Source organism: Chiloscyllium plagiosum, chromosome 29, assembly GCF_004010195.1.
Source record: "Chiloscyllium plagiosum isolate BGI_BamShark_2017 chromosome 29, ASM401019v2, whole genome shotgun sequence".
NCBI lineage: Eukaryota > Metazoa > Chordata > Chondrichthyes > Orectolobiformes > Hemiscylliidae > Chiloscyllium > Chiloscyllium plagiosum.
In genome coordinates this window covers 19540835-19565474 of record NC_057738.1, presented here as the reverse complement: position 1 = coordinate 19565474, position 24640 = coordinate 19540835, and the positions used below count along the sequence as shown (strand labels likewise).

Below are 24640 nucleotides of genomic sequence, written 5' to 3'. Positions count from 1 at the left end.
ATTAACCAACCTGCCATGTGGTACCATATCGGAAAGTTCAAACATACAACATACATGCACTATCCCCATGTACTCTCTATTGTGCCATCCCATGCATCTCTATTGTATCCTTTCAGCTAACTAGCCAGTTCATCTTAGCTAACACAGCTGTCATGAGATGGTCTCCATTTGAGTTATTATGTTTGCTATTTCCCAAATGCTCCCCCACTCGAATGTTCCCCACTCAGCTCTCCTCATTTCCTCAGACCAGGCACAGCTGCCTCCCCAGTAGAACTGTAAATGTACAGTTTACAGTACCCCCCTCCCCCGCCTCCTGTGCCCTACACTCTATCTTTCCCCAGAGTATCCTAGGGTAATTGAAACCACCAACTATCACAATCCTACTTATCCTGAATATTTTCATTATCTGCCTACCAATGCTCTCTTATACTTTCTCCCCATTATTTGGAGATATATAATTGTCACTGCTCCCTTCCTGTTTCTCACCTCCAACCATATATATTCAAATTCAGGAATTGCACCTCATTTAAGGACAATGACACTATCATTGACTAAGACTGCTACAACTCCTTCCTTCTTTACCCACTCGGTTTTTACTAAAAGCCTTATAAGGATGTTAAGTATCCAGTCCTGTTCTGGCTTGAGCCACATTTCTGTCAATGCTGCTGCTTGAATGTTGTCAGGGTTCATAGCCTTTACAGTATGAAGTGCCTTGGCCATTTCTTGTTCTATGGTCAACTGAATCAAATTGGCTGATGCTCAAGGTCTCTGGAGGAGGCCGAGATGGATCACTGACCCAGCATTTTCTTCCCAAAGATACTTGCATAACCACTTGAACAATTTCTGCTTCCAGTTCCCCAGTTTTGCTTACTACACTCTGTGTAATTGCTTATGTATAACTTAACCCTGCCTTTACCTCTTTCTTGTCCATTGGAAGGCAACCATTTTTTTGTTCACTATCGACACTCAAGCCTCCCCTCACTCGCTTTTCCCAATTCCCCGTCTTCTCTATTTTGCCCTCTCTGGTATTTCCAAAAAAAAAAATGCAAGATCTTGTTTAATTCACCAGCCGCCTCCTTATTTTCCATTATTAATTCCCCAGACTCACTTTCTAAAAGACCAATGTTAATTGTGCCAACTCCTTTCCTTTTCCAACAAAAATAGATAGAAACTCTTAATACCTATATTCAGAGTCGAAAAGCGTGGCGCGGGAAAAGCCCAGCCAGTCAGACAGCATCCAAGGAGCAGGAGAGTTGACATTTCAAGCATAAGCTCTTCATCAGGCTTCATCATGCTTGAAACGTCGACTCTCCTGCTCCTCGGATGCTGCCTGACTGGCTGTGCTTTTCCAGCACTACACTTTTCAACTCTGACCTCCAGCATCTGCAGTCCTCACTTTCTCCATACCTGTATTTATACCTCTAGATAGCTTCCTCTCATACTCTAACCTTCCCTACCTTATTAATCTTTCAGACATCTTTTTAAAAATCCGTTCAACCTTTTGACTTTTGTGCAATTGTATTTATTTTTCTTTACTTTTCTTACTATCTTTACACTTTTCAGTGAATCATGAATGTGGAGTCAACCCCTGACAATTTTTAATCTTATCAGGACATATTACGTATCTTCCCATATACTCTCTATTGTCTTTAGCTTATGCATCTCTATTGTCCTATTCTTTCAACTAACAAGCCAGTTCATCTTACCTCACACAGCTGTCATGAGGGGGTTTCTATTTAAGATAGTTGGCTCTGGGATACCATGCTGAGGAACTCCTGCAGTTATGTCATTGGACTGAAGTGGATGACATCCAACAACTACACTACTTTCCTTTGTGCTAGCTGTCATTCCAAACCAATGGAGATTTTCCTTTGAGAATCATTCCAGGCTATCTCAGTTGGCTGGACATCAGGTTTACAACACAGTGACAGCACCAACATGGTTCAATTCCTATACTTACTAAAATGACCGTGAAGGCCCAGCTTTCTAAGTCTGGCTCTTGCCTGAGGTATGGTGACCCTAATGTTAAACTCATCACCAACCCCTTCTTTCTAATGACACAGTAGCCCACAGTAGTCTGGGACTATGGCAGCTTGCCCCTTCCCGAGGACACCACCTTGATGAACTCCTGCATGGATGTCTTGGACTGGGATGACTGACCTCCAAGAACCAAGTCCCATCTTCCTTTATACTAGATATACGACTAACCAGTGAAGAGTTCACTGCTCTTCCACCTGATTCCCATTGATTCCAATTTTGTGGGGGCTCCTCAATGTTAGTTTGGTCAAATGCAGCCTTGGTGTTTAGGGTGCCCTTTCCTCCCCTATTGAGTTTCGTTCTTTTGTCTGTGTTTGGTTCAAAATTGTAATAATGTCAGGAGCTGAGTTAACCTAAAAGAATACAAACTGAGCATCTGGGAGCAGGTTGATGTTGATTAAATGCCTCGTGATAGCACTATCAATAACATCCTTCATTCGTCTGCTAATGACTTAGAGTAGACTGATAGGGTGATAATTGTCTTTGTTGGGAACAGGACATATCTAGGCAGCATACCTCTTTGCTGGGTAGATTGTAATTGTACAGGAAGAGCTTGGCTATTGGCATGGCTAGTCTGTTGCTTGAGTGTTGTCAGGGTCCATAGCCTTTACACTATGAAGTGCCTTGGCCATTTCTTGTTTTATGGTCAACTGAATCAAATTGGCAGAAGGCAGGAATCTGTGATGCTAAGGGTCTCTGGAGGAGGCCAAGATGATCACTGACCCAGCATTTTCTTCCCAAAGATACTTGCAAATGCTTCAGTTTAACTTTTGAAATGCTGGGTTCTCTGACGGAGGAGTTTTTTGTAGAACCTTTTCTTACAGCGAGTGTTGACTAGTAGAAAGCACTGATCTGTCACAAATGTGACTCTGGTAACAAATGGTAACATCAGTTTAGCCACATGCACTATTTTGAATGTACTTCACGTGTGGTTATTTCTACTTAACAGATATGTAACGCTATCTGGTACAAAATCGTGTAATCTTTCCCTTTCAAAGTTTGGAACTGTGGCAGAAATTTGTCAGGCATCACCAAGTTAGTGCAGCTTTTCTGTTTTTGTGCAATAGTTGAAATGATTTTGACTTTATCAGAGTGATGAGAATGCTGATTTACACAATGTGAGTTTGTAGTCTATGCAGGCTTCCATTTAGAATTTGGGTGCTGCTTGCCACTGCCCTCTTTGAGCAGCTCATTATCGATTTGTTTTGGTTTTTGGGATGGCTTGAAGTAGGTAATCCAATTGGTCAAGCTGACAATGATAATAGCTGCTGTCTCCATGCAACCTTGCTGTTACAGCCATGGGGCTGAAGTCCAGCTTTTCCACTTATGCTATCTACCCATTGTAATAGATAAACTGTAAGCAGCGAGCAAGGAAGTACAACATGCATAGTTTTAAAAAGCAAGGGCTCTGCTTTTGTTGCAGTATAAATGCATTAATTGTTTGAATTGATTTTTGAGATAACATGTCCAATGATGGCTTATTGCTCATATTTGTTTCATAATCAAACATGCAACTAACATGATGACAGGAGAAATTGTACGACTAGCCAAGAGGAAAAGAGAAGCGTATATAAGGTCTAGGCAGCTAAGAGCAGAACGGGCCCTGGAGGAATTTGGGAAGAGTAGGAAAAGTCTTAAACAAGGAATTAAGTGGGCTAAAAGGGGTCATGAAATAGCTTTAGCAAGCAGAATTAAGGAGGATCCCAAAGCATTTTATTCTTATATAAGAAACAAGCGGGTAACTAGACAAAAGATTAGTCCACTAAAAGATAATGGAGGAAGGCCATGTGCTGAACCTGAGAGAATGGGTGAGATTCTGAATGATTACTTTGCATCAGTGTTCACTGAGGAGACGAACATGATGAATCTTGAGATTAGAGATAGAAGTTTGATTAGAATGGATCACGTTGGCATAAGTAGGGAAGATGTGTTGGGTATGCTAGAGGTTATTAAGGTGGGAAAATTCCCAGGACTGGATGGGATCTTTCCCAGGTTGCTGAGGGAGGCGAGAGAGGAAATAGCTGGCGCCCTGACAGATATCTTTGTGGCATCCTTAAATACAGGTGAGGTGCCGGAAGATTGTTCATGTTGTCCCCCTGTACAAGAAGGATAGTAGAGATATTCTGAGTAACTACAGACCAGAGAGCCTGACGTCGGTGGTGGGGAAGTTGCTGGAGAGGGTACTGAGAGATAGGATCTATTTATATTTAGAAAAGAATGAGCTTATCAGTGATAGGCAACATGGTTTGTGCAGGGGAGATCATGCCTTACCAACTTAATAGAGTTCTTTGAGGAAGTGACCAAGTTGTTAGATGAAGGAAGGGCTGTTGATGTCATTCACATGGACTTTAGTAAGGCATTTGATAAGGTTCCCCATTGTAGACTAATGGAGAAAGTGAAGTCACATGGTGTGCAGGGTGTTCTAGCTAGGTGGATAAAGAACTTGTTGAGCAACAGGAGACAGAGAGTAGTAGTTGAAGGGAGTTTCTCGAAATGGAGAAAGGTGACCAGTAGTGTTCCACAGGGGTCAGTGTTGCGACCATTGTTGTTTATAATATACATAAATGATATAGAAGAGGGCACTGTTGGTATGATCAGCAAGTTTGCAGATGACACAAAGATTGGTGGAGTAACAGTAAAAGGGACTGTCAGAGAATACAGGAGGATATAGATAGACTGGAGAGTTGGGCGGAAAAGTGGCCGATGGCTTTCAATCCAGACAAATGTGAGGTGATGCATTTAGGCAAGTCTAATTCTAGAGTGAATTATACAATGAATGGAAGAGCCTTGGGAAAAGTTGATGGGCAGAGAGATCTGGGAGTGCAGGTCCATTGTACCCTGAAGGTTGCTGCACGGGTGGATAGAGTGGTCAAGAAGGCAAATAGTATGCTTGCCTTCATTGGACGGGGTATTGAGTATAAGAGCTGGCAAGTCATGTTAAAATTGTACAAGACATTGGTTTGCCCGCATTTAGAATATTGTGTATTGTTCTGGTCACCACATTACCAAAAGGATGTGGACGCTTTGGAGAGGGTGCAGAGAAGGTTTACGAGGATGTTGCCTGGTATGGAAGGTGCTAGCTATGAAGAGAGGTTGAGTAGGTTAGGTTTATTTTCACTGGAAAAAAGGAGATTGAGGGGGGACCTGATTGAGGTTTACAAAATCATGAAGGGTATAGACAGGGTTGATAGTGCCGAGCTTTCTCCCAGGATGATGGATTCAATAACGAGAGGTCATGGTTTCAAGGTGAAAGGTGGAAAGTTTAAGGAGGATACACGCAGCAAGTACTTCACACAGAGGGTGGTGGGCGTTTGGAACGCGTTGCCAGCAGTGGTGGTAGAGGCAGACACAGTAGATTCATTTAAGATGCGTCTGGACAGATGCATGAGTAGGTGGGGAGCAGAGGGATACAGGTGCTTAGGAATTGACCGACAGGTTTAGACATTTGGATTGCTCAGGCTTGGAGGGACAAAGGGCCTGTTCCTTGGCTGTAAACTTTCTTTGTTCTTTGTAACACGTCAAAATTCCCATTTAGTCACAAGAGGACCAGTGGGTCATGTGCTGGACAGCATTCATATAGTTATTGTAAAGCAGTCAGAAACATTATAACCCCGTGACCTTCTAATCAGTGTTAAAGCATATAGCTAACATTAGAATATTAGTATAGATAGCATATTTTTGGATGTTGGTTCTTCCTGACTCTACATTCATGCAGATCCAAACACAGCAGAAAATGGTTTATTTGTTCCTAGAAAGACAGGGTGAAGCAGCAAATGGTTGGAGTTATTTTCCAATTAACCTGTTGGGAGGTATTACACCACACCTCTGGAGCAGGTGGGACTTGAATACAGGTTGAAGTAAATCATTCTGCAGCAATAGCTTCAAGTGGGTTAGTTCACTTAACTGGATAGCTGGTTTGTGATGCAGAGTGACACAAATAACATGCATTCAATTCCCATACCAGCTCACAATACCATGAAGGTCCTCCCTTCTCAACCTCACCTGAGGTGTGGTGACCCTCAGGTTTAACTGTTCAACAGTTGTCTCTCTCCAATGAGGCCGTAGTGGTGACTTTACTCACTTAAAGGTAGTGTTCGAGACTCAGAAATAACCACTGATTTGTGATATTCCCTAGATTTTTATTCTTGTCATGTTTTAAATTTTGTCCATTCAGAGTTGACTGTATCAAACGTGATGCTAAACACATAAACCCAGCTGGCAACACCAAAAAAAAGCTACATACATTTTCTTAATTTTAAATTTCTTGCCACAAACTACAGGTGAATGTAAAGTAGATTCATGTCTCAGCTTTTTAAAGTTGGTATCATCCTTTATCTCCAGGTCAAAAAAGGTTGTAGATTCACCAACTCTAATGTCAGCTGGATAATAATGATACAATGGCACGATTTCTTCCATGTTCTGCTCAACATTCCTTTCTCAACCAATGACTCCAAATCTGACCACCAGGTTGTTCATCTCATTGTTGCCTTGGTTATCTTGTAATGAGCAGAATGGCTGCTACAGGTGCCTAAAAATATTCATGATAACATGAAGTAAATTATGTGGATATTAAGTGGTTCAGGGTCCAAGAAGGTAATGCAAATCTAAGTCAAAAATAATGTAAAAGCAAGAACATATTCCTTTGAAATTGATATAAATATCTGTAGGTATTAAAGTGAAGTTAAAAAAGATTGCATACGTAATACTCTTAAGCAAGTCATGTCAAATAGATCCATTTTGTGACTAGTGGCAATTTGCAACTTTTAAATGAACAGAAATTGCTCCAGTTGCAATGGATTATAGATAGTCAGCTTCATCGTTCCATTCTAAATAACTGAGCATTTTGCAGTAATGCTATTTCATATTCTCCCTCATCTAACTGATTAAAAAACATGAAAAAGACATTTGGACAATTTAACAACTAAACTTTGAATTCTTGCAGGGAAGAAACGGGAAGTATATGAATGTGAACTTTTAATTGCTGATGATTTTCTATGATGGACAAGTCCTGTAGCTCTTTATGCAATTAAAACCAATTGCATTGGACTCCAAGGACAATCTTAATGTACTTTTTCCATCATAGCTAATTAAGGGCAAGCAAAGGCTGACCTAATACTTGTGTTTATAGCAATTAAGCAGTTATTCTAATGGATATTGAGAGGAAGCTGTTTGCAGATTGCAGAAAATTGTACATGTTTTTAACTGATGCAATTATTTTTTGAATGAACTTTTTCTGCTTTGTTGCTGTAAGGTTGTGAAAATGCACAGTGGACACTACTCCAGGAGCCAGTGGCCAAGTCTCTAATTAATGAGACTGTATAACCACAGGGGATTTCATGACACTCCAGTCTAGAAGCATAAAGCATGTCGTGTAGCAGGCAGTGCCAAAATTCTGAGGTCAATATTTTATGCTCCAAGAATATTCATGGTACTGGGTAACAATGGAAAGAAGTAAGAGGTTTCAGGAAAGAAAAGAACAGTATTACTTGAAGATGGGCTAAAGTACCAATCACTGCTGCATGTAAATACAACCTTAACCAGTTAGATTTTAACTTTAGAAGCTGTTGTGGGATTATGTTGAATAAATTATTGCTTGTGTGTAAAATGTATTCCTAATTCAAGTAGATGAGTGTCAGTTGATTGAAATTAGTCTCTTTACCTTCTTATTCTGATCGCTGATTTCTGATTCAGGAAGAGTATCATTTACAGATTCCATTTTGGGTGTCAAAAAAAACTTGTAGTTTACATGATGGAATGTGCAGTAAATTATTCAGCAGATACAACACCTTGTCCTTTCAGAATATTAAAACCTGTGTGGAAACAAGATGTAGCTTTTTGCCAACATCAGTAAAAAAAAAATCCTTTTGGAGCTGCATTGAGAACCTCCTCCCTCCGGAAATTTCTCTTCAAGTTATTTTCAAGCCAAGAAGATAACTAACCATAGGGCACACAGGGAGGCTACTCAATACAGCTTGTGCTGATTGTTTCTGCCCGTGGTAGTTCAATTATGGCAAAAGTAAGGCTTTGTGCAAGTTTATCGTAAGAATATGTGAAATATCAGAAGGCCACACAGCTCTTCTGCCATTAAGACAGCTTACAGTTGATCTTATCTAGACATCAATTCTGTTTTTCCGGCTGTCTTCCTTGACTTCCTGATGTTTAAAAAATCTATTTATCTCAACCTTGAATGTTTTTAATGATACAGCCTCCAGCTCTTTTGGATAGAGAACTGCAAAGATTTGTTACTCTCAAAGAGAACAAATCCTTACTTATCTCTACCTTTAATAGAGACCTTTTAATTTGAGATTGTGCCTCTTTGTTCTTATGACAGGATAAATCTTCTCAGTACCTACCTTGAAAAATCCGCTCACAAACTTATCTATTCAATAAGACAACTTCTCATCCTTCTATATGCCAATAACTGTGCACCTAACTTCATCACCATTTCTTTACCATGTAAACTCTTTAACCCAGGAATCAACCCAGCAAAATTTCTCAACTGCTTCCAATGTAAATATACGCCTTCCTCGATCAGGAGATCAAAATGTCCACACTGTTCTAGGTATGGTCTCACTATGCTCTTTACATTTGTATTAGGGCTTCTTACTTTTACATTTTAACCCTTTGTAATTATTGCCAATATTCCATTTGCTTTCCTAATTTCTTGCTATACCTGTGTGCTAACTGTTTGTGTTCCCTACATAAAGGTACACATACCTCTTTGTACTGCTGTAGTCTTTCAGCATTTATCCATTTTAATTCTGCTTGCAGAGCTTTTCCAACATTCCACTCCATCTACCAAATTATTGCCACTCAGCTAACCTTGCCACATATCCCTTTGAAGGCTATTTGGGCTGGATTTTCACTTTGGGGAACTGGCATGGATAGAAGATTGGCTGATTGGCAGAGGGTGGGGAAAAATGGGGTCTTTTTCAAGATGACAGCCAGTGACTAATGGAGTTCCACAGGGCTCTGTGTTAGGACCATAACTATTCATGTTATACATTAACGATCTGGACGAAGGAACTAAGATAAAAGCAAATGACTGCGGATGCTGGAATCTGAAACCAAAAGAGAAAATGTTGGAAAATTTAAGCAGGTCTGGCAGCATCTGTAAGGAGAGAAAAGAGCTGATGTTTCGAGTCTAACTGACGCTTTGTCAAAGCTTTGACAGAGGGTCAGTTAGACTCGAAACGTCAGCTCTTTTCTCTCCTTACAGATACTGCCAGACCAGCTGAAATTTTCCAGCATTTTCTCTTTTGGAAGGAACGAAGAGCATTGTTGCTAAGTTTGCAGAAGATACAAAGGAGCGACAGGTCATGTTGAGGAAGTGGGAAGGCTACAGAAGGGGTGAACAGGCTAGAAGAGTGGGCAGAGAAGTGGCACATGGTATACAATCTGGGAAAGTGAGAGATTATGCACTTTGCTAGGAAGAATAGAGGTGTAGACTATTTTCTAAATGGGGAAAGGCTTCGGAAATCTGAAACACAAAAGGACTTTGCAGTCCTAGCTCAGAATTCTCTTCAAGCTAACATGCAGGTTCAGCTGGCAATTAAGAAAAACATATGCAATGTTAGCATTCATTTTGAGAGGGCTAGAATACAAGAGCACAGATGTACTACTGAGGCTGTATAAGGCTCAAGTTAGACCACTTTTGGAATATTGTGAGCAGCTTTGGCCAAATTACTAAGAAAGGATGTGCTGGTGTTGGAGGATGCCCAGCAGAGGTTTATAAGAATGATTCCTGGGATGAAGGCTTATCATATTGGAAGTTGTTGAGGACTCTGGGTCTACACGTGATCAAGTTCAGAAGGATGAGGGGTAAATCTGATTGAAACTTACAGAATAATGAGACACCTGCATAGAGTGGGTGGGGAGAACTTGTTTCCACCAGTAGGAGAGAATAGGACCCACGGGCATGGCTTCAGAGTGAAGGTACAAGCCTTTTGAACTGAAATGAGGAGGAGTTTCTTCGGCTGGTGAGTGCTTAATCTGTGAACTCATTGTCACAGAGGGCTGTGCAGGCCAAGTCATTGAGTGTATTTAAGACAGATAGAAAGGTTCTTGATTAGTAAGGAGATAAAGGGTTACGAGGAGAATGGGGTTGACAAACATATCAGCAATGATTGAGTAGCACAACAGAATTAATGGGCTGAATGGCCTACTTTTGATGCAATATCTTATGGTCTTATTGAATGGAATAAAGTCACCTTGAGGGATTATCCAACAGGAAGATGAAAACCTCTCTCTTTGACCAAGTTTTCATCTCTGTCCAAAGGTGTTATGTGTCTAATTAGCAAATGTTGTTTGATAATCACTTCTATGTACAGAAATTTTACCACATTAAAATGGTTGTAAAAATTTAAGTTTTCATTGTTTTTGTGCCACCTGTACTCTCAAGCTGTTGAGTATTCAAATTGCATGTGTCTATCCAGGATAGAAACCACAGCTGTAATGCACACTGACATCAATAAGCACCTATTCAGGCAGCAAAACAACTCATTTGCTGAAATGACATAGTTTCAAAAGAGTAATCTGCTTTGGATTCATTGTTTGACCTGACCTAAACACCAACAACCAATAATAATACCATGCAAATTCAGCAAAGCATCATATTTCTATTCATCTGCAATTATACTTCAAAACTGTTTTGAGACCACTCTTGCACACCAACTGCACAGTTTTGAAACGGCTAGCAATTTCTTTAGTGTAGAAGGGCAGAGAGCATACCTTTGAAAAATTACCAGGAATTTGTCATTGCAACTTGAATGAAGAATGAAATCATCCAGTTAAAATAATCCTTTTGTCTTTCATCATGCACTTTTGAAAGACTTTGAGATTATTAACTGAGATTGCCTGCATCATAAAATCAAAGCTAAATTATTACAAGTTTTATTCTCCTAAATAGATGAAAAATACTGACAAATAGGTAGTTATTGGAAAGGTGATATCCAGTGTATCTTTGCACCATTCATGGACACAACTACAGAATTTGCATTGTAACTGTTCCAAACCTTCTCTGTGGATTTGTCACATTTAGGTATAGCTTCCAGAGACAGAGATATGCATAGAGGTTGACTTGGGGAGGTAGGCCAGGGGAACTGGATGGGATATCCTGGAAAAGAAATTGCAGGGGTAGAGAGGAAACAGAATATGAGTAGGACAAGTTCTTGTAGAGAGCTGGCAAAGGCACAATGGGCTGAATTGTCCCCTTCTGGGCCTTAACCATTTTATGGTTCTATTCATATACAAGAGTTCATGAGGTATGAGTTGGAGGTGGCCATTTGACCTCTTGAATCTATTCCACTACTTGATAAGAATATGGCTGATCCAATTGTGGCCTCAACATCACCTTCCTGACTGTCCCCCACAATTTCTGTGGAGTGAGTTGCCAGAAGAAGTAGAGGCTGGTACAATTGCAACATTTAAAAGGCATTTGGATGGAAATATGAATATGAAGGTTTGGAGGGATATGGGCCGGGTGTTGGCAGGTGGGGCTAGATTGGGTTGGGATATTTGGTCGGCATGGACGGGTTGGACCGAAGGGTCTGTTTCCATGCTGTACATCTCTATGACTCGAAGTCATGGGGAAGCCAGAGCAGTGTCAATGGGGTGTCGGCTGCAGCACTGGTGGTGGCTGGAGCATGGACTTGACTCCACAGTCATGGGCTGTGGTAGTGCTCAGCAGGTCATTGGCTGCAGTGGAGGCAGTGCCCGGACTGGGGCCTCCTGGCTGTGGTAGGCGTGAAGCGTGGTCTCTTGGTGGGGCTTTGTTGCTGTACCCAGAGTGAGGACTCCTTCAGGCCCAAAATACCCTGTAGACATCCTGGAGCTGTATTTGAAGACCCCTTGTACAAAGGATGAACGTTATATTCAGTCATTTCTTTGTAACCAAAAATGGCTCTGGATTGCAACTGTATCTTTCTAAGATATGTGACAAGAAACGACTCATACATTATTGGACAAAAACAGATTTCAAGCAGAGAGTGCTAAAAGGCAGAGACATGGTCAGAAAGGTGAGTCTATTGAGTTTAAAGGAGTGAGAGGAAGGTGGAGAGGCTTAGGAATGGGATTCCAGAGCAGAGGAATAGCCTAGCTTGAAGGCTTAGTCACCAGATTTGGCTGAGGTTGATGTGTTAGACAAAAGACCAGAATGGACAGAAATCAGAGCTTAGGGAGGTTTGGAGGAAATAACAGAGGGTGGGACAAGGAGGATGTAAAAACAGAGATGGGAACTTTGGATTTCAGTCATTGAAAAACTGGGAGCTAACATAGGAAAAGCATTTTAAAGAGTCTGGTCGCTATTCGAACATCTCTGTAGTCAGATTGTAGTCTTCCACCTCAGCATAGTGACCTCAGCCAATTACAATATGCGACTGTACTTTCAGTAATTTTTCTGAATTTCCTTTGCTGATTGATTGAAGCAAACAATTGCTATGAAAACAAGGCTGTTCCAGCAACAATTGTCTATTAGAATGATGTGAACTTATGAATAACAACAGAGAGGAAACAACTCTGTGGCCTTTCCAATCTGACCTGTGTAATGGCAATGCCTTGTGCATCACAATACATTGTTCCTGATGTGATAGTAAAATTGTGATCCACAACGATGGCCTATCAGTCATTCAGTAAGAGAAATCAGTTGCAAACCCTGGATGGGTGTGTCACAAAGTGGGAACAAAAAAAAAACAACAGTTTGCAATTCCATATTTTACCATACAATAAAATACTACTTCCAGAACACTTTTCCTCTTAAAGTCATAGCGTCATACATCATAGAAACAGGCCCTTTGGTCCAACTAGTCCATGCCAACCATAATCCCAAACTAAACTAGTCCCACTACCTGCACTTGGTCCATATCCCTCCAAGCATTTCTTATGCATGTACTTACTTAAATGTCTTTTAAACATTGTAACGTTACCCGCACGTACCACTTCCTCTGGAAATTCATTCCACACACGAACCACTGTGTAAAAAATAATTGCCCCAATGTCTTTTTAACACCTTTTTCCTCTCACCTTAAAAATATTCCCCATAGTCTTGACATCCTCCACTCTAGGGAAAAGACACCTTCCATTCACCATATCCATGCTCCTCATCATTTTATAAACCTCTACCAGGTTGCCTCTCAACTTCCTACGCTCCAGTGAAAAAGCTCCCAACCTATCATTCTAACTCAAACCATCCATTCCCAGCAACATCCTGGTAAATTTCTTCTGAACTCTCTCCAGTTTAATAATATCCTTCCTATAACTAGGAAACCAGAACTGGACACAGTACTCCAAAAGAGGCTTCACCAACATCCTTTATAACCTCAACATAATGTTATCATTATTATTAGCCTTCGGTTTCTACTATTTATTTTCCCACCTCAGGCAATTACTTAGCAGTAGTGGAAACTGAGTGGGAATCAAACATAATCAAGAATAGAAATGTTTGTGTGTGGGCGGTCTATTTAAGGTGTGATCAGATGTAAGTTTTGAGGAAACTCTCAGAGTCATAGAGATGTACAGCATGGAAACAGACCCTTCGGTCCAACCCGTCCATATATTCCAACCCAATTTAGTCCCACCTGCCAGCACCTGGCCCATATCCCTCCAAACCCTTCCTATTCATATACCTCCAAATGCCTCTTAAATGTTGCAATTGTACCAGCCTCTACCACATCCTCTGGCAGCTCATTCCATACACGTACCACCCTCTGCGTGAAAAAGTTGCCCCTTAGGTCTCTGTTATATCTTTCCCCTCTCACCCTAAACCTATGCCCTCTAGTTCTGGACTCGCGAACCCCAGGGAAAAGACTTTGCCTATTTATCCTATCCATGCCCCTCATAATTTTGTCAACCTCTATAAGGCCACCCCTCAGCCTCCGACGCTCCAGGGAAAACAGCCTGAGTGAATAAATCTGTTAATTTTTGGTTGAGGGAACTTAGAGAATTTTGAACTTTGTGTGAGGGTTTAGAATGTCAAGGAGATTTGGCCAAAATTTGGAATACCAGAATTTAGAATGTAAATATAAAACAAAGAACTGAAGATGCTGGACATCTGAAAAAAATCAAACTTGTGCATTAGGAGCAGGAATCGACCTTTTCGCCCCTTGAGACCATTCTGCCGTCAGTAAGAACTTGCCTGATCTGATTCTAATTTCAACTCTATATTGCCACAAAAGGAGATCAACAGACTCATAACACTGTGTAAAAAAAACTCCCTCCTCATCACTGTCTTAAATGGATGATCTCTTATTTCTACACAGTGATCCTGAAATCTAGATTCTCCTACAAAATGAAAAAGTTTTTTTTGGTTTTTGACTTTTTTGGTCAAGGGTCATGAAGAGGTTTTTCTTGCTGCATTTTCCCAATTTCAGAGCATTAGTCACTTACCCTGACCCTGTAGCAAATCTCATCTGATTGTACCACTCACCACAGCTGGAACAACTCACCATTTCTGGGATACCCCTGGCACCACTGCCATGTTCAAAAGGTAGTTGTGCACCAAGACTACCACTTGAAGTCAGAGTGGCCTTGCATAGTTCATATTTGTAATGGACATGGCAGACAATGGAAAATTGTTGTCATCCTTTATGGGCAGGGACCTGCTGCTCATGGTGGATGGGATGGTGTAAACATGACTGACTTTGTTCATGCCCCTAGACTGGTATTGAAGGCTGTTCTTGACTTATAGTACAGAGACCCTCTGACCAAAGGCTATTGACTTGATTGAGGACTACTGACAATCATGACAAGCTTCCTGACTTTACTTCTCCATTAAATCGCATAATAACACATAATGTGAGCTTGGCATCTCTGTCTGAGGGGCAAGCCACAAAAAGGCACATCAAGCCAAGAATGCCCTGAACATCCAGGAGAGATCACATGAGTGGACAGAATGACAGCAAGTGAAGAGCCTGGAAATGTTGCCTGGCCTTATTCATGAGCTGTGTGGGTCCCTGAGTGCATAGTATCCTTGCTTCAAAGCATTATTTTATACACGACTCAAGTAATAATCGAGAAATAATGATATTTCAGGTTCTGTTTCATAGTTCAGCACCAGTTTCTCACACTGACCACACAGAATCTGTTTTTTCTGTCCTGGTTATTTTGTTGGTAAGTGCCATGACTGCAGGACTAGATCCTCCCCCTTCCCTCTGCAAGTTCTCTCCAGCCCAGTGCAGATCGCTCAACCCTGGTGCTGGGAAGCCAACACAGCAGGCTGAATGCTGGTCCTTTGCAACAGTGTAAAGTGTCAATTCCTCTCATTATATTGTCCTCTTTCACCACTGCATTCCCTCTGCTTTCCCCCACTCCACCCCACCCCCCATTTCAACTCAGTGCCAGAGTCAGTTGGCTCAACTACCCTGCAGCCCTCACTCTCATTTAGACAAGCTGAAAAAACCTCGAATGTGTTGTACAATTGATAAGGCAAAATCAAATCTAGGCAGACAGAAGCATTCTGGAAAATTCCTTTTTGATTTCCACAGCCAACTGCAAAAAACAAACATCATCCATAAAGGCATTTGCCTTTTGTACAATGCAAGTTTTTTGATATAACTTTTCAAAAGGAAATGGTTCCACTGTAAGGCAAACTTGCAATTACAATATTTTCCCTGAATGTCCTTGAAGGGTTGTTTAGCTTGCAGTTGCATTTGAAACACCATTAAAATACCTTTCTGAATAAGGATAAAGCATAGGTTTAAGAACCTGAGCCTTAGAGAAAAATAAAGTAGCTGAGGAATTATATTGTACATCTTACAAAAAAAGACTTGGACAATATCATAGAATCCCTACAGTGTGGAAACAAGCTCTTTGGTCCAACAAGTCCACAAAGAGTAATCCACCCAGACCCATTCCCCAAACTAATGCACCTAACCTACACATCCCTGAACACTATGGGCAATTTAGCATGGCCAGTTCACCTGAACTGGATCTTTGGATTGCACAAATCTGCATATGGAGGTATATAGAATACTAAGATGAGGAAGACCAAGGGAGAACTGTACGACATTGTCAAGAATAGCTCATCAGTGAGAGGCATCCAGATGATTGGAATTTGCAAACTAGCCCACACAGTCGCCCCTAACGGTTGACTTAACAAACTGGAATTTAATTGTAGTAGTTCACTGGTCTGTGTCATAAACTACCATATTTCCACCCTTGATCACTGGCAATATATAATACAATGAATCCAGAGAGGAGAGATGTATGAGGTACCTATCCCAGAGAGGCATAAGCACAGAGATTTGCAGACATGATGGATATGTCAGTTTGGTAAGCAGCGTCTTGGCTCCTCCAAATGCTTTATTCTATAATACAATTAGTAGAGTATTAGTTTTGAAATTAGTTTTTCACTAGAGGGAAATCATGTTTGACCAATCATCTGGAATGTTTTGAGTGACAGTAGAGTGGACAAGGGTGAATCAGTGGATGTTGTGTATGTGGACTTGCAAAAGGCTTTTGGCAAGCTTCCAAACAAGGGATTAGTAAGCAACATTTAAAGCACATGGAATTCAAAGTAGTGTATTGACGTGGATAGAGAACTAGTTGGCATACAGTAAGCAGAGAGTTGGATTAAACAGGCCCATTTTAGAGTGGCAGGCAGTGACGATTGGGGTACCACAGGGTTCAGTGTTGACACTCCAGCTGTTCACAATACATATTAATAACTTAGACAAAGAAATTGAATATCTCCAAAAGTTTGCAGAAGAAACTTAACTGGGTGGCAGTGTGTGCTGTGAGGAGGATGCTAGAAAGCTGCAGGTTGAACTTGACAGGCTGGCTGAGTGGGTAAATACTTGGCAAATGCAATATAATGTGGATAAATGTGAGGTTATCTACTTTGTGGCAAAAACAGGAAGGCAGATTATCTGAATGGTGACAATTTAGGAAAAAGGGAGGTGCAATGAGACCTGGCTGTCATGGTGAAGGTTGGCAAGGAGGTGCAGCAGGTGGTGCGAAAAGCTAATGGCATGCTGGCCTTCATAGCGAGAGGATTTCAGCATCAGAGTAAGGATGTTTTGCTGCAGTTATAAAAGTGACAGCACAACTTGAGTATTGTGTCCAGATTTGGTTTCCTAGTCTGAGGGAGGACATTCTTGCTATTGAGGGAGTCAAATGAAGTTTAACCAGACCGATTCCTGGGATGGCAGGACTGTCATATGAAGAAAGACTGGATCGACAAGGCTTGGACTCGCTGGAATTTAGGAGAATGAAGGGGGATCTCAGATAAAATCCTAATGGGACTCGACAGATTAGATGCAGGAAGAATGTTCCCGATGTTGGAAGTCCAGAACTAGGGGTCACAGTTTAAGAATAAGGGGAAAGCCATTCAGAACTGAGGTGAGGAATAATTTCTTCACTCAGAGTTGTGATCCTGTAGAAATTTCTATCATAGAAAGCTGTTGGGGCCAGTTTGTTAGACATATTCAAGAAGGAGCTGGACGTGGCCCTTGAAGCTAAAGGGATCAAGGGGTATGGGGAGAAAGTTAGAATGGGATTGCACAGTCAGCCATGATCATATGAAATGGATGTGCAAGCTCAAAGGGCCTGAATGGCCTACTCCTGCACCTATTTTCTATGTTTCTATGAAAAGAGTTCTCTCAGGATAGACATCATTCATAGGTGCAATCATGGCATTTTGGAGGACTCAAGCAGCAAAGTATTATCCTCAATTTCCTCAATTCCCGACAGGAAATGTGCTAAGCAAAGTGGGCAACAGAAAACCTGAAAAGGTGTCACCTTTCAGATTTCACATGACCCTTGCCATTTTGCCTGCGACAGAAGCCCCATTTGTTCCCAACTGATGGTAGTGGAATTTCTCACACTATGCTATTACTGTTCCAATTAGGCACTGGTCACACATTCCCATGAAAAAATAAAATAAGATGAGAGAAAGTTTATGGTAATTGTGTAAAGATGCCCTGTTTCAATGAAATTCATTGCCTTCTAATTGTAACAAATCTCTTCAGCACAAAGACATCAAATGTTGTTAACAAGAGCAGCTGAAATAAGAAGTCACTTCTGTAAAACTTTGATTACTTTTGTACATATTAGAAGATGTAAGAGTCGGACTCAACTTGAGACAGCTATTCTTTTCTAATTAGAAATTTATAATTGCAGCAAAAAAGATCATTGAGAACACTCTCATTGACATATGACCGTTTAATAGTTTCAAATCTGCTTTTTCTAACTCCGAACTTTATGTTCTGCTGAATGTTTAGATAGCTTTATCATCTGCTGAATGTAAGCAACAAAGTCATAAAATTCTGATAAAATCTTTGGATTCTAAAGAATATCACCAAACACAATGCAAGAGTCCAAGTTTGAGCTGTACAGAAAATGAAAACCTACCATGATATAGAAAGCTTTTCAAACCAGCTAACTTGAAGCCATCCATGGATTTAATCTGACAATGAGACAGTTAATATTCTCAGCTTCTTTCATGTGTGCAATGGCCTTTAAATGTTAACAGCTGACAACACTGCTGCTATTGAGAAGGTTATCAAAGTACTTCAGTCATGATTCAACTCATGTGACATGTGATATCATCACTCTTAAAGACCAAGGACTCTTTCTTTCACCTTCCCAAATGCTCTATGTATAAATGTCAGGATGGGATTTCAAACCCATTGCCCCAATCTCGCCAGAATGCTAGGTAGTTTCCTGCCACAGGGATAATTAGACTTTTAAGAGAGGATTTCACTTTGGTTGCACCAGCCAACCTTGGGCCAATGAACTCTGCTCTCACATCCAAGCAGCAGTGAAAAAAACCCCACAATTCCAGGTGTCACCACCAAGAACCCCACGACCAAAAGGAACCGGCACTGCTGAACTCAATGACCTTTGTATATCTTTTTAATATTCCAGTACAATGCTCATTTTGGGATAGGTAAAATGGACCATCTCTGGAGAACTGGGTTGCAGAATTTCTGACCTCCAGTAAAGTGGGTTATCTTAAGTATAGCAGTATAGGTAAGAGCAATCAAACAGTGTTGGATTGTTAGGCATTTGCTGATTCAACACTTCTTACAGAACAGCCATTCACTCTATGCAATAGGCAGCCAGTTCAGAAGGTAGTTTTGAAACAGAAGAGGAGGCTTGAGAAATTAACATGAATGTTAGACCACGTTTGGAATACTGCATGCAATTCTGGTCTCCCTGCTATAGGAAGGATGTTGTGAAACTTGAAATGATTCAGAAAACGTTTGCAAGGATGTTGCCAGGATTGGAGAGATTAAGCTATTGGGAGAGGCTGAATAAGCTGGGGCTATTTTCCTTAAGTGCTGGAGGCTGAGGGGTGACCTTATAGAGGTTTATAAGATTATGAGGGGAATGGATAGGGTAAATAAACAGGGTCTTTTTCCTTGGGGTGGGCAAGTCCAGAATTAGACGGTATAGTTTTAGGGTGAGAAGGGAAAAATTTAAAAGGGACCTCAGGGGCAACTTTTTCAAGCAGAGGGTGATGTGTATATGGAGTGAACTGCCAGAGGAAGTGGTGGAGGCTAGTAGAATTACAGCACTTAAAAGGCATCTGGATGACTAGAATGAATAGGAAGGGTTTAGTCTAAATGCTGGCAAATGGGACTAGATTTATTTTGGGATATCTGGTTGGCATGGATAAGTTGGACTGAAGAGTCTGTTTCCATGCTGGACAATTCTATGACTCGATGAATGGATGAAAATTCTTGAGGGGTCTGCAATTGGATGTATTGATCTTACAGTTCTGTAGTGTCCACTCACCCCTACACACAATGTCCTAGCACAGACATTCATACCCCAGCAGAACACATTCTTTACTGCAGGACATTAAGGATAACATGAGTAATTTTACTTCCACCAGTAATACAGAACAGAACATATTGAATCTGTTATCGGTTGCTTATTTCTTCCAATTTTTCATTCCGAGCGGAGGTGCACAACACAGTGTAGATCAGGTGATTTGAGACCTGCTATCAGCAAAGTTAAAAATTATCCTCAATAAAATATCTCTCAAGGACAGAAAAATTAGACGCAAGGGAGAAATTGTGCTAAACCATGTTTAATGCTAAACCATCTTTTGTGCCTCAACCATTTGCAAATCATTGCTGGCAGCACAAATTGGTTCATGAACATAGCTTTATATTGACACATGCTGATGTCGCAACACAAAGTCAGCAGGACACCACTGGCCAGTTAAGAATCTCGGTTGTCATTAACTGTACTGAAAAGAATAGCTTAAAAGTGATGTATTATAATTTGAACAAACATTAAACTCAATGCCATTTCCCTGCAATGACACAGCAAGCTGGCAATCAGGTAGAAAGTACCAATAGGAAAGCATCAGACATGGTCTTTCTAGGATATTCCTATTTTGTACATTTTTGTGATTATCAACTGGAAAGACAACATGACGGTGAGAAAGAGAAATAACAACTCAAAAATATTACTGTAAAACAAATAGTCCACAGTGCTTATTTAAATCTAAATACATCCCATTTTCAATCTCACAAAATACACTCTCTGTTCAATTGCATCACTGCAACATTTAATTCCCCAAGGCATCTATTCATGTTCGCCTTTGAGAGGAGAGATTATTGAATTGCAGCTAATTCTGTCAAACCCTTGGACGCTTTCATTTTTTTTAATAGGCTGGGGCAAAATTGCATGGCTTCCGGTGATTGCAAGCCAAAGCTACAATCACATTATTTTATAATAAGTATCACAAAACTCAAAATTTTAACATGAGTATTCCTTTAAAGCTAATCAACAAAATAGCACTTGTAATTAATATGAACATTCTTCTGATTTTAAAAACTGCATTTTTGTTGATAATTTTGTTGAACTCTTCGGGTTCAGTAAGCGTTTGCAAATTCATGGCCATTAACTGAAGGAGAAATAGCAGCCTTGATAATTCAGTTTCTTCACAGAAATATATTGCACATTAGTTCCCTTTGTTTATTGAAACAAACAAGGAGGAGGAGTGGAATAAACAATAAGAGAAAATGTTCACTGTTCTGTTTAACGGTTTAATTTTTCCTTGGTTCTTCTAAGATCATGTGTACAGTGATGAAAGCATCAATGCTATCATTGCAACTGATTAGAACAACTAAGCAGGTTGCCACGGTGATGGCATCTAGCTGGCATCACAATGTACTGTCATGGCCAGGCTCTGGGAATCTCAGATCTCTAAGTGCAGACAAAATGGCTCAAAGGTGACATCATTGCATTCATAAAAGTTCTTGTTTGCATGTCAAAGTAAATCCGTTAAGACCAGTCATCATTCAGAACGAATGCCTCCTTCATAGCAACTTCCACCAGGAATCTATTCACATAGTAATAAAATTCCTACATTATGGAAGTAGGCCATTCAGCCCATCAAGTCCACAGTGACCCTCTGAAGAACATCCCACACAGCTCCACCCCCTGCCTGGAACTCTGCATTTCCGATGGCCAATCCACCTAACTTGCACATCTTTGGACTGTAGGAGGAAACTGGAGCATCCGGAGGAAACCCGCACAGACACGGGAGAAATTGCAAACTCAACACAGACAGTTATCCAAGGCTGGAATTGAACCCAGGCTCCTGGCGCTGTGAGGCAACAGTGATAACCACTGAGTCACCATGTTGCCCAGGGTCTGTTGAATAGCTTCCAAAATTGGCTAACACTTAACATTTCTTTGAAACTTGTTGGCAGCAACTGATGCATGTTATTCAGGAGCAATTAACATTTTCAACATAAAACTGACTTTGTAGCATTCAGATTCAGAAGTTGGGGTACAGTAGGGTGGACACTGTAAACTCAGACCTTGGCCTAGAGCAGCAAGTAGAGAGGATGTGAAGCAAGACATTAAAAGAGGCTGTTGAAGTAGTCAATTCAGAGGGCCTAGCCAGCGTAATCATGGAGTAAGGAGAAAGCAGATGAAAGTATGTAAGCAGCTGAATTAAAGTTAGCTGGCAGAATAGAGTTTGTTTTGCATCCATGGAAGAAAGGCCCAATCTTTGAGTTTGTGATTCTGGAACAAGAATTGGTACGGAGAAGTATTACACTAACTCTGGGTAAGAGGCAAAAAAAGACTTATATCCTGGAGCTCCCCCTTATGTTAAATGCTTTCAGGACCTGATCATTGGTGAGGTGGTGCTACAGTAGTCATGTCACTGGGCTAGTAATACAGTTCCAGAACCTCAACTGGAGTCACCATCAAAATACACCTAACTGGGAATACGACGACAAGTGACTCACCTCTTGTCTCCTCAAAGCTTGCCCATTAATTAGAAGTCACAGGTCAGGGGTCAGGGAATACTTCCCACTTGCCACAATGAGTGTAGCTTCAACAACATTCAAGAAACTTGACACCATCCAGGAAAAAGCAGCCCACTTGATTGGCTTCATATCCACAAACATTCTCCACCAGTGACAGTCAGTAGTAGCAATATGTACAAGATGCACTGTAGAAATTCACTAAAGAGCCTTATTTCAAACCCACAACCCCCTACTTCCATCTAGAAAGATAAGGGAAGAAGATACAAGGGAACAAAATGACCTGCAAATTCCCCTCCAAGCCACTCACCATCCTGACTTGGACATCTATCACCTATCCTTCATTGTAGCTGGGTCAAAATCCTGGAATTCCCTCTTTAATGGCATTGTGGGTCAACTTACAGTGCATGGATGGCAACAGTTCAGAAGTCAGCTCAGTCCTATCCTCTCAAGGGTAATTAGGGATGGGCAATAAATGCTGGGCCAACCAGAGATGACCACATCCCACAAGTGAATAAAGAAAAAGAACTTCCGAGGTAACATTCAGGAGATATGGGTCCAAATCCCATTATGGCTGTTGAGAAATTTGAATTCAATTTTTAAAAAATCAGTCACTTAGCCATTATTAATGGTCATAAGAACCTAGGAGAAAGTGAGGTCTGCAGATGCTGGAAATCAGAGTCGAGAATGTGGTGCTGGAAAAGCACAGCAGGTCAGGCAGCATCTGAGGAGCTGGAGAATCAATGTTTCAGGCCAGAGCCCTTCATCAGGAATTAAGCCTCATTCCTGATGAAAGGCTCTGGCCCGAAACGTTGATTTTCCTGCTCCTCAGATGCTGCCTGACCTGCTGTGCTTTTCCAGCACCACACTCTCAACTCTGGTAATAAGAACCTGCCTGGTTCATTCATGTCCTTTAGCGATAAAAGTCTGCCAGTCTTATCTGGCCAATGTATGACTCCAAATCCATAGCAAGGTGGTTGACTCTTGAGGGGCAATAATTGCTGGCCTAGTCAGTGATGCCCACATTTCACAAATTAACTTAAAAAATGGTTAAATGGGTATTCAGTAAATTAGAACTTGAAGCATGTACTACAATATCCTCTTCTCACACTCCCCTTGCTTCAATTATTTTACTTATGTGTCTCCTGTTATCAATTGTGGGATATAGGTAAAGTAGTGTTACTTCTGCAATCATAATTACTTATGCAAGGTAAATGAACTCACACCAGTGTATAATTGTTTCAACCAAGAGCTGAGTCAACAAGAATGAAAACTACGTGAAGGAAATATATAATTGTTTTTGTATTAGCTAAAATGTGCATACAAGAATGAAACGTGCCTGCAAACAATGGTAGATGTTACAGACAAATAGATAAGGTGCTGTGAGGATGTAGGTTAAGCCAGACATATTTGTACAAATAGTAGTTATAAGCATCTGTTTCCCACTTCTGCAAAAACAAAAAACAAACCCCAAATAAAAGGTCATAAGGTTCAATATGGTGAGGAGTGGGAGGAAATGTCACAAGTAGGGGAAATAGTTGGCAGTGAAGAAGGATATAACTAACAATGGGCAACAGCAGGATGTGGTGAAATGGCCAAGTAAAACTTATACTTTGTTATGCACAAGGCCGGATAAGGCAGGAGATAAACAATAGTAATGGGCACCGGGTTTGGAGTAGTGAATCCAATATAAGATATGTACTTACTAAACTCTGCGTGTCTATTTTAGACACCACGCTTGCAAGCGTATAGTAAACATACTGATTGGTTCAGATCTTGTCTCAGACTGAAATTATTGAAGTGAGTGAGCTTCGTTTCTCACACAACTTTCCTACAGGTGGAAACATTTTACTTAGTCCCTTAATCAAAATCTGTTACCTACAGTTTTTAATGTAAATTTCAGCTTGGTGAGGCCCTCTCTCTGGGTTAACACTAATCAACTTGGTATAGTATCCTGCCTTGGTGAACAGTTGGGAAGTACTTCACAGCAGACATGAATGGTGGTTTGATTAATACGTTGGAAGGCCAAGTATCACACCTGCAGGACTGTGGTGTAAAATTCCAAGCAGTGGAATGTGGTGAAACGGTTAAAAATTATGTCCCAATACATGTGTGAATCTAACCGGAATGGAGGTGTTGCTTAGTCCCGTGTGAATCTTCTTATCTGTATGTAACCAGAATGGAATGTGTTTTTTAGCCTTGCTCTGCTGTTCACATGAATGTTTATATCTGGAAGGGAGTATATCAGCTGGAAAAGTCTCCAGTTCGGTGAGTCTGCTCCGGGGTTACGTTTAACCGCCGAGCGTGGGTTGTTGGCAACCGCTCTACGAGAACTGACGGCTCCCAGTTTTTGTAACATGTAGAGTGAGTAT

General features: G+C 40.9%; 1 protein-coding gene across 3 annotated transcripts in view; it reads right to left on the bottom strand.

The window, feature by feature from the left end:
* The window catches only part of LOC122564410 (catenin delta-2-like), a 1204994-nt gene that overhangs the window by 825198 nt on the left and 355156 nt on the right, over positions 1 to 24640 (bottom strand). The window contains exon 1 of one of the 3 annotated variants that reach the window (XM_043719231.1): positions 18382 to 18457. The exons of the other annotated variants lie outside the window; for them this stretch is intronic. Within the exon in view, the coding sequence (XP_043575166.1) occupies positions 18382 to 18427 (46 nt within the window). The 5' untranslated portion in view covers positions 18428 to 18457. Of the gene's footprint in view, positions 1 to 18381; positions 18458 to 24640 lie in introns of those variants that run through there. 3 annotated transcript variants of the gene reach the window in all.